Source organism: Motacilla alba, chromosome 10, assembly GCF_015832195.1.
Source record: "Motacilla alba alba isolate MOTALB_02 chromosome 10, Motacilla_alba_V1.0_pri, whole genome shotgun sequence".
In the NCBI taxonomy this organism is placed as follows: Eukaryota; Metazoa; Chordata; class Aves; order Passeriformes; family Motacillidae; genus Motacilla; species Motacilla alba.
Genome location: NC_052025.1, coordinates 5,606,360 through 5,616,295, shown reverse-complemented (window position 1 = coordinate 5,616,295; position 9,936 = coordinate 5,606,360). Strand labels below are relative to the sequence as shown.

The following is a 9,936-nucleotide window of genomic DNA, read 5'->3' as shown; positions in this document are numbered from 1 at the left end:
CCTCATTAATAGAAAGTACATTATATTGCATTAAAGAACCTGGGATTTTTTGTGAAGTCTGAGGGTGAGTGTTCAATGAAAGAACATACTTTAGGGCACAATCTGGATTCCACAATTTAGAGGAGATGCCCCACTGATTGCAGCAGAAAGGTTTGATTGAACAGTGGGGAAGGAAACAATTCACTGGCACCTGCCTAGACTGAGGAAAGCTCACGTGCATACATTTAATGCTGTTTAACAGCCCAGGAGGGAGCACCCTGCTCTTGGACTTTTAGATAGAGAAGATAAAACCAATCCCAGTGTACTTTTCAAAACAAGTGCACCTCCTTGCACAAAGGTCCCATCTTATTGCTTTTGGCAAACAATGCCCTTCATTTTATCCTCTATTTTCACATATACCACTTTTATTTTATGCTGTAAACATCATTGTCTAAGTGGGATTTTTCAGCCTGGCATGATCTCATGCCCCAGTCGATTTTAGAGAGTGCCCTGTGGTGCAGATGCTGCTGATGGTGTAGAGCTGAGTGCTGTAAGAGCAAACCACAGCTTCTCTCATTCCCTTTCATAACCTAAATCCTTTGGATGTTTGATAAGTGAGAAATACTGCAGGGCTAGCCCTTATCTTTATCCTTCTTTAAAGTTTTTGTTCATATTCAGAACACTGGTGAAAGGGAATTTAACTCAACAAGGGGGAAAGAGAAAGTGAGGGGGTGAGGAAGGCAGAAATTTCCCAGACTTGAAATTGCACATAATAAATTTGCCAGTGATATTAAAAATTATTATTATTTACACCATATCAGAATTACAAGAGTGTTTTTGCATCAGCACAGAGACTTTTTAGGAGTAGCTGCAAAAGCAATCTTACTCACGAGAGGATGATCACAGGATAGCAAAAATTTCCATTAAGGACTGTACTGACACATTGAAATAGCAGTGCTGTTCTGAAAGGGAGCAAACAAAATCAAAACTAAGCTCTCACAAGATTTATGAGGATTGTTACTGGAACTGGTTACAAGTTTCCACTGAAAGAGTTCTATGCCAGTAGGAGAAGAAGGCTGATTTGGCAGAATTGAGTACTTTGGAGAAGCAAGTTGATTGCCACAACTTGCAGTGAGATGCAGACAGGCAGAGCAGGACAGGCAAGTAGAGCAGGGTAGGCAGGCAGGGCAGGGCAGACAAGGCAAAAGGGCAGGCAGGACAGGCAGGGAAATCCTCTGGCTTCTTTTTGGAAACAAACTCAACTGCCGGCCCATCTCTGGCTATCCCAGTTCTGCCTCACTCGCTCACTTTCTTCAAACAGTTCTGCTAAGCCAGAGATTTTTGAGAATGCCTTTGTCTATGAGAGCAGTCTTGAAATAATGGTGGGAAGACAGCTATGCAACAAAGCCAGCTGAACTGAAAAGATTGCAGATGCCTGGTGTATTCTCATTATTTAAAAAATATTTTTTTTTACTCAGCACAGTTATTGTCCTTGTTATTCAGTGGTATCTCCTGTGTGCTAGCCTGACCAGGACCCTTTCACTTGGCCACTCTCTCTGAGAAGCAGCCTGGCCTCTCTCCCAGTGGTATCACCCCCAACACTGTGTGGTTGTCTCCCAGGGCTCTTTTTACATACAGTGCCACTGTTTGTGACAGTGCAGATAATCATCTGTTAGTGGTGGCTGGGGTGCATAACCTGCTGTGTTCAGTGCACACTCAGATTAGGCACCTTCCTAAAAAGTTCTGCTACAACCCCCTAAGGCAGCTTTTGGGGCTTGGGGAAGTGGCTGGGGAAGTGCTTTGGCTTATGCAATGCATAAGGGCTGGGGTTAAGTCAGAACAGATTTTCACAATGGTCCCTTTTGATCTCTCAGCAGATTAGAGAATGGCTTTCATTAGGCATGTTCAAGAACAGGTTAGACCACCATCTGCCACTGATGCTATTGACATAGCTGAACTTGCCTGGTGCAGATGATCCCTTCCAGGCCTGTATTTCTATGGCAACTTCTATGTTTTCATAGCTCTCTGAAGACTGGTTCAATTATTGGTTTGAACTCCGAGACAAAAAGACACAAGTGTTGTCTGATTTCACAGCAGAGCTATGTGCCTAGAGCTATTCCAAGTGTGCAGCAAGCCTGCAAAGTCAGGGATTCTCTGATGGAAGTCAGTTCTATTTTTCCCTGAAAGTGGTACAATTTATTACTTTACCTGGATACCTCTCTACTTGTGCGCTCAAGGGTTTGTGCACCCAAGTTGCCTCAGCCTGCACTCTGTGGGACGCTGGGGACTAGTGATGGAGCCAGCCCTACAGATCTGTGTTACTTCTTGCAGAATAAAAACATAATGCCTTAAGTTTATAAAGCAGTTGGTAAAAAAACCCAGTCATTCCTGAATGTCCTTGATGAAGATCTAGGAGAAGAATATTTAAAATGTGTTTACTTATATAAAACAGCAACTTTGATAGTCTTGGCCAAATATATACAAAAGACATAAAAACTATGCAGAAGTTTTAGTTTCTTGAGGTATCTCAGGAAAGAAGCCTCCTTTGCAAGGCGCATCTGTGAAGTGGAGGCTGCCTTCTTTGTGTGGAGGTTTAATGATATGGAACTTTGCTATGCCATGTGAAGGTACTTTCCTTGTTAACCATTGTGTAGGTGTTACTTGCCTGGTGTAGGTGTTACTTGCCTGGAGTTCTTGGGTGCTGTTTATGGCACAGTGTTGTACCTTGGCTTGGACTGTTTCACACAGGGATTGTGATAGTGACTATTAGACTCCTGGTGCTTCTAAACTAGAATCTGGTCTTTTTCCATGGCCCTTTTTGAAGGCTGTTGGTTTGCTCAGGTGATAGCTGAACACAGCAGTCCAGTTAGGATAAGCAAAGGGAGATGCTTGCATCTAGAGTCATGCAGGATGAAACACTGTGGTTTTATTGGGGGTTTCGTGTTGCAGAGACAAGAGGAGCAGGCACATGAAATTAAGCACCCTCTTTTTCATTACTCCAACACCAAGCACTAGGTGGATGCCAGCACTCAAATATTTCAGCTGAACATCTTCAAAGAATGATTTAAAGCCTGTTATGAAGACATACCTTACATCCATTGCAAAGATAGAGGACATCAACCATAAAGCACCACTTTGCCATATCAAACTCTGCAGAGAGGGCTAAAAGTTGAAAAAAAACCAAAATAAAATTGCAGTTTTAAGAAAATCTGTAGTCTTTGTCTCACTTCTCCCAAGGTTTGTCATTTCAGTCGACAAGGCAAAGTACTGCTGGGTACTGTTTTATGTCTACTCCAAACTCCTGTGCCTGGCACAATTTGAAATGGTCTTTAAATGGCCACATCAACCAGGTCCTTACATCACTTTTGCCTTCCTGTCCGATGGTGGATCACAGTTGGGGATCAAAATCCACAATTAAGCTGAATGTTCAGCTTTGGTGACTGCTGCACGTGGTAGAATATTTATCTGCAATGGTATTGCAGATAAAGTGAGAAGTAAACATCCCTAGGGCTAATGTAGCCTCATAACCCAGCAAACAGAGGCTAATTGTCACTGCTAGTAACAGGCCACAGGCTTTATGCTGACTTTGTAAGGCCTCAGGACTGAGGCTTGTCAGGACTGCTTTGTCTGAACTTGCCTTAACCTGCCTTGAGCTGTCCCTGGTTTGTTTAGCTGTGAAAGCAATTTTTCTAATGATGAGGAAATTCAGGCTTATTTGTGGGATTTAAAGGCCAGTGATGAAAAACAAGATATTACTTTGTAGCTCTCATAAAAATGCCCCTCAAGTAGCAAAAAATAAGGACAAAGAAACAACATGAATTCATGCTCACCCTACAAAGGACCTGGGATGCTGACTGCCGGCAGTATGTCCTCACTATCCTCACTGTAACCACTGACTATTAGACTCAGAGGATCAGAGCAGGTGTCAATAAACATCAAAATAAGTGGTAGATAGTAGGAAGTGTGCTTTGAAGAACTTTAGCTTTTTCTGGTTTTCCATTAGTAGCATAGTAGTATTCTTTCCTTTCTCTCTTCTTGACTCTTCTCTAATTAGATGGATCTAAACTAATAACAATTCATATATTAGTCTGTTAAAACTTGTTACACTAGCAATAAATTATCGACTTTATATCCAAGGCTCCCAACAGCTTTTGAGTGCAACACTACTTCAGGCAGAAGTGACCTGCCAGTCAGGACAGTGCTGCAGAAGCACCTGTGGGACCCCAGCACCGTGTCCAAGGACTGCTGTCATTTGGAAAACTCACCTGCTCCACGTGAAGGGCTCCAGCAGCACACTGGCTTTGTGTCAGCCCAGAACACCTGTAACAGGGCACAGTCCTGTTATTCATCTTGCAGAGCTAATTAAATGATCCTGTTAAAATCCTTGGTCATGCACCTTCCTCATGTTCCTGTTTCCTGACAAGGCCTTGCAGATGTGTTCTTTTTTTTTTATTTAGAAGAACAGATAAATATTTTGCCAAATATGTCAAGCACAGAACCTTGGAAAGCATCCAAATAAGCAGCATGGAGAAACCATAGTTGGAAGGTTTCAATGGCTACTTTAATGAACTAGTAAATAATATGGAAAATGGGCTTTCTTGATTCTTAGGTATTGATCTCCAGCTTCTAAAATGGATGGAGTGACTCTGAAACAGGAGAGGCTTGTGAGGGCAAAGCTAAGCCAGTCCCTGAATGATGCAATGTAAAAAGGGGTAATTCATGGAATCAGGTGGTAGAGTCATGATCCTGCCTTTGTGAATATGACAATTAGTCACTGTGTTGAAAACATTTGCCTTGAGGGAAAGGGAAATGCTTGTATTGCAAGATACTGTAAGGTGAACAAATTTGAATTGCCTCAGAGTAATATCTCTGCATAGACATAGCCCTAGAGTACACACCCTTTCAGCTTGACCTGCTTCAGGATAGGTCAAGCACATAATAAATCATGGCAATGGAATTCACAGTGACATTGCTGTGAAGTCACCACATGCTTAGCAGTGAAGGGGGACACATCTTCCTGAAAAGCAGTATTTAAACATGCCTCTTCAGAAATGCAAATTCTCTGCCTGCATCCTTTCAGCCAGTATTCAAGAAAGCATGGAGGCAGACATGCAAATGTGTTGGTCATTATTCTGCTTAGTGAGCTCCAAATCTATTATTAGTCTTCTATGCACATACAAAACCATATTTAAATCTTATTAAAATGGCTGTTTGTCTAAAATGACTCTGCCAAAGCCACTGTTGTTACTTCACATGTAAGGGCAGAGAGGTTGTCATTCAGTTCATGCTGTGTGAGAGCACAGAAAATATCCAAACCTCTTAAAATCATCCCTCTATAGAAAATTTTATGCAAAATTACTGGCAACTGTTAGGAAAAAAAATTTGCTTAGAAGATGTTTGGTCCATGCACTGCATAAGAAGAAACAGATTAGTAAAGTGTTCGGACATTATAGAGAAAAAACTGGTATTTTGAATTAATTTACCATATTTTTCATATGTTTCTTTATAAATATTTTTACACAAAGGAAGTATATAAATACAAAGGTAAAAGATTTTTGTTTGAAATCTACATGCTATCAGATAAATTTTCAATGTAAATGCTGAAAAAAATGAAGTGGTCAAAAGCATGATTAACACACATTTTGTAAAAACAATGTAACAAGAGGTATGCAACACACTCTATTCCATTCCACAATGCATACTGCTTGTTTAGCACAGTGCTGAAAAGCTGCATCCCTTTGTGTTTGTTAACGAATCCATTTCTGGTGAACGTGCAGGCAAACAATAAAAAGGCATTGGCAAACTGGAGGCTACTTTAACCACGTATACACAATGGCTATGTAGTTGCACAGAATGGTAACACAGAAGTAAACATGGAAGTGAAACAATTTCAAATGTCATTCTGTTTTTACAAAATGTCAAGTTCCCTAAGTTGGAGAAGCCCACATAAAAAGCAAAATACCAACGCTGTTCCAACAGCAGTGAAACCAGTAAACCCGCTGGTAAGAACCAAGATAGCAAAAATCCAAAAGAAATGATGACTGAACTTTGTGAAATGTCTGTGCCCTTTCCATGATTGTTCAGTCTGGTAACAGTACTTCAGGAGTATGAAAATATAATGCAAACAATACAAATCAGATACCATTAATGCATTTATAGAGTCAATCCATCAATCTCTGCATGTCAAAATGCTGTAAGCGTCATTGTCAAGGAGGACATTGAGACCTGCACTGTGGGGCTGATGGTGAGTGAAAAAAGAAATGACATCTTTTCAAAATAGCATATGAATGAGTTCTGATGGATAATGAGTTAAGCATAAACCTTTGACCAGTATTTTGCCTTTAACTAATTTTCAAAATTGCTCAGTGGTAAGCATCCCCTGCGAAGAGAGGTGCTGAATATTTGGGAAATCAAAGTTCCTAAAACTTAACAGGGAAGAATGACCCAAGTAACACCCTGTTATTATGAAGAAAATTATCAAAACCTGGTACTCAGAATGCCACTGCAGAGACAAGTGCTCTGGATACACCTAACCATGAATGTTGATTTCCACTCTTAGTCTTCAAAACACTTTTGCTGTAGAGTCTTTTTTTTCTTCTTTGACATTTGTTTCTGAAATTTACTCAAGAAAATGCACAGAATTTCCATTCTCATCTGGAAAATCTACATTTTGTTTAGATAGACTCCTAGAAAAATTTTCCTTGTTCCTCACGTGTCATAATGAAATTGCAAAATGGAAGATGAATTTGTCACAGTAGATTTGTTTCAAGCAAAGATCAGCTGTATTTTGATCTCACCTGACCAGAACAGGTTCTGTTCTTTCCTGTTCTGTTTTCATTTGTTTTCCCTCGCAAACGTCTAAGAAAAGTCAGAATCTTATTCTACGTCTACATGGACTTCGGTTGTCATCCTCATTTTTACAAAGCACTAATGCAGATCTTGGATTTCTATTATTAAAATATCTATCTACTTGATATTATTAGAATGTCCCTAAACATTTTGAAACAATGATCACTGTTTTTCAACAGTTTAAGGCTGTCAGCATGCTTTGGGTTGGGGACAGATGTGATTCTGAAAGCAAGATTATGCCACTAAAGTTCAAGGACAGATTAAGAATACATCTACACGTGGCTTTCCAGGTCAGATTTCTCCAAACACAACTGTATTTTGCCACTCTAACCTATTTTATTGGATGAGAACTGCCATGTCATGCCATTCGGAAAGAGAAGCTAAGAAGCATCCATGGAAACAGAAGTGAAAGAGGGGACTGCATAATTTTGCCTTGCCTCCAACAACTTTGTTTTGATCTGAAAAACACCATGGCTACAAAGAAACCAGCTGCATAAGTAAGGATAAAACTTAAAGGCTGGTTAAAAATTTGTTCAGTTTGAGAAATCTTCTGATAAAATTATTACATTACAATATTGCTCTTACTCTAAGAGCTTTTATCATGAGCTTGTCAGTAAATGAGTGTACGAGGGAGGCTGAAATGGAACAAAGGAATATCTATGTAGTCGGCATCCGTGGACTGTACCTACTTTCTACCTGCCTCTGAGAGAACATCTCCCTTTCACCCAACCCAGCAAGCATTTATTTAAGAACAGAACATGTATCTATTAAGTTTAAAAGAAGAGAAATACATATATTCACAATTCTTCTTTAGAAATTAATTTTAAAATCCCTAATTTGTTCAATTAATCACTCTGCTTTCTCAGCTGTTGGTAAAACAGGGGCCATAAGCCACTTTAACATTCAGTTTCGGTGGATGCATTTTCTTGCCTGGTTTTCTGTTCTTCTGTTGCACTGCCAAACGCTACCACCAAATTAGTTACACTGCTGGCATGTCCTGGTCTATTTAATTTGTCCTTCACTGACTTGGCTTTCCGGGAATGGCTGTGCAAACTCTTGGAGCGTACTGATGGGAACCCAGGAGTCCGTTCTGGCTTTGCTGACAGGAAATTCTCCTTCTCAGCCTTGACAGGGGCAGGCATAGAGGTGTAAGAGGCACTCATACCTGTTTCACCAACATTACTATCATCATCTGTGTCCATCTGCTTCTCCTCCGCTTGCCTTTCTGCTTCAGAGATCAACCCGGGGTATTCTGGAGGACGCTCTTGAGAAAGCTGCTGCTCAACTTCGTATTTCCACTCTGTGGCCCACTGTTCAATTGCAGAAGGGCACACCTGATCCATAATGGTACTGTACTCCGAGGTCCAGTTGTTAACTCCTCCAACCAGCTTTCCACCTTGTGCAAATATAAAGCTCCTTGACTTCATCATAGTGGTTTGACAAGCACTGAAAGCTTCAGGAGGAAAATAGCGCATTGCGTTGGATTTGTCCAAGGGGTAAGAGATGGTTGCTTCTAACTTGGTACGTTCTACTTTTAACTGAGTGTTCTGAAAATCTGGTCCTGCTACTGACTGACTGTTCGTAACAGCATTCATCTGGTTTACACTTTGAGGAATCATTCCATCGCTACTGAAAACCCCCTGCTTTTCACTCCCCAAACCACCTGAACCAGAATGGGCTCTGGAAACATTCTGTGCAAGTTCTGATGTAGATTTACTGTGATCTGCTGTAGCAACTGCATTAGGACTCGAGGTATGGAGTCCAGTTTGGTGTTCTGGGACCAGCATCCTCGGGTCTGCTCCGTCTTCTTTGGTACCAATAGAGTGGGCTTTTTTACGCATGGCTGGTGACATAGGGGTGGTGCTGTCATCGTAGGTCAGCTCATCACCACTGATGTGGTATTTGTACATGCTGTAGCCATCAGAGCTGTTGACACTGCTCTGCCTCAGGAGATAGGCGGCATCACACTCTGACGAAGCCCGCGAGCGCGAGTACGTCAGCTCGGACTTGTCGATGCCCGCCAGCTTCTCCAGAGCGTTCACCATCCGACCGGAGAGCTCCTCCAGCTGAGACAGACGCAGGTCGACTGTCTGGAGAGACGCTTTCATAAAATGTTCTCTTTCATTCACTTCTTCTAGCCTCATCGACATATTTTCAACTCTGTGGAGTACAAGAAAGGAAGCAGAGAACAGGACCTGTAGAATGGTGCAGTAACCCATTACAGGCACACAGCTCCCAGTTTGTTCCTAAGGCAGAATTTTGTGGTGTGTATCACGCCTTGTTCTTTTTTCCTATGGGTAGCAACAAAATCACGAGCATTTCTCGTTATCTATGCTTTCTGTACACCATATTACAGGGGTATTTGAACTTTGCCCTTATATTTATGGCAGGAGAGCCCTTAGGGACAGACTTCTATTAACATTTCTGCGTGTGCCACCCACTGCGTGCTCAGTTGTTCTCTTTCACTGTGAAGCATCAAATTAATTACATGAAAAGTACTTTCTAAAGGCGTGCTCACGGGGTGACTTAGAATAGCATCAAAGCGTGTTGTAAAACAGGTTCTGCAGCTGTATGAGAGAGAAACATATAGAGGTGTTGATGGGATTGCTTTTGCTCTTGAAATACCTTTCTATTTTGTATCAGCTGAAGGGAGTGGAACATTTGTTTAGTTCAATTAAAATAATACTTTTTCTTCTCATCATTTATATCATAATGGATGTGATGGTACTAGAAAAATGCATATAAAGATAATTAACTGGAATGTGGCTTAGAGATAATATACTAATAAGTCTACTGTGGAAATTAAATGAACTTTTTCTTGCTCCCATACACAAAAGATGACAAAGCATCTGGAGCAAGGAGCCATGAGAAATAAGCAAATCTGCTCTGTGGCCATAGACCATAGTGAATCAGTGAGGCTTATCAGCCCTGCTTTATTCTCTGCCACAATACCGAGGAATTTGACAAATTGCCATGGATAACCAGTGTGATAGAATATATGTAGCAGGTTTAATTTACTTCTCTATTCTCAAATTTCAAATATAATAATGCAAGATGTTCAGGACCTCTCTCAAGAGAAAGAATTTTATCTATTAAAGAATTATATGG

At 40.9% G+C, this 9,936-nt stretch overlaps 1 protein-coding gene across 2 annotated transcripts in view; it reads right to left on the bottom strand.

Moving 5' to 3' along the window:
* Positions 1 to 5,462: 5,462 nt before the first annotated feature.
* The window catches only part of TRPM1 (transient receptor potential cation channel subfamily M member 1), a 66,820-nt gene continuing 62,346 nt past the window's right edge, over positions 5,463 to 9,936 (bottom strand). For both annotated transcript variants that reach the window (XM_038147597.1, XM_038147596.1), the window contains one exon: positions 5,463 to 8,988. In XM_038147597.1, the coding sequence (XP_038003525.1) occupies positions 7,725 to 8,988 (1,264 nt within the window). In that variant the 3' untranslated portion in view covers positions 5,463 to 7,724. The remainder of the gene's footprint in view (positions 8,989 to 9,936) is intronic.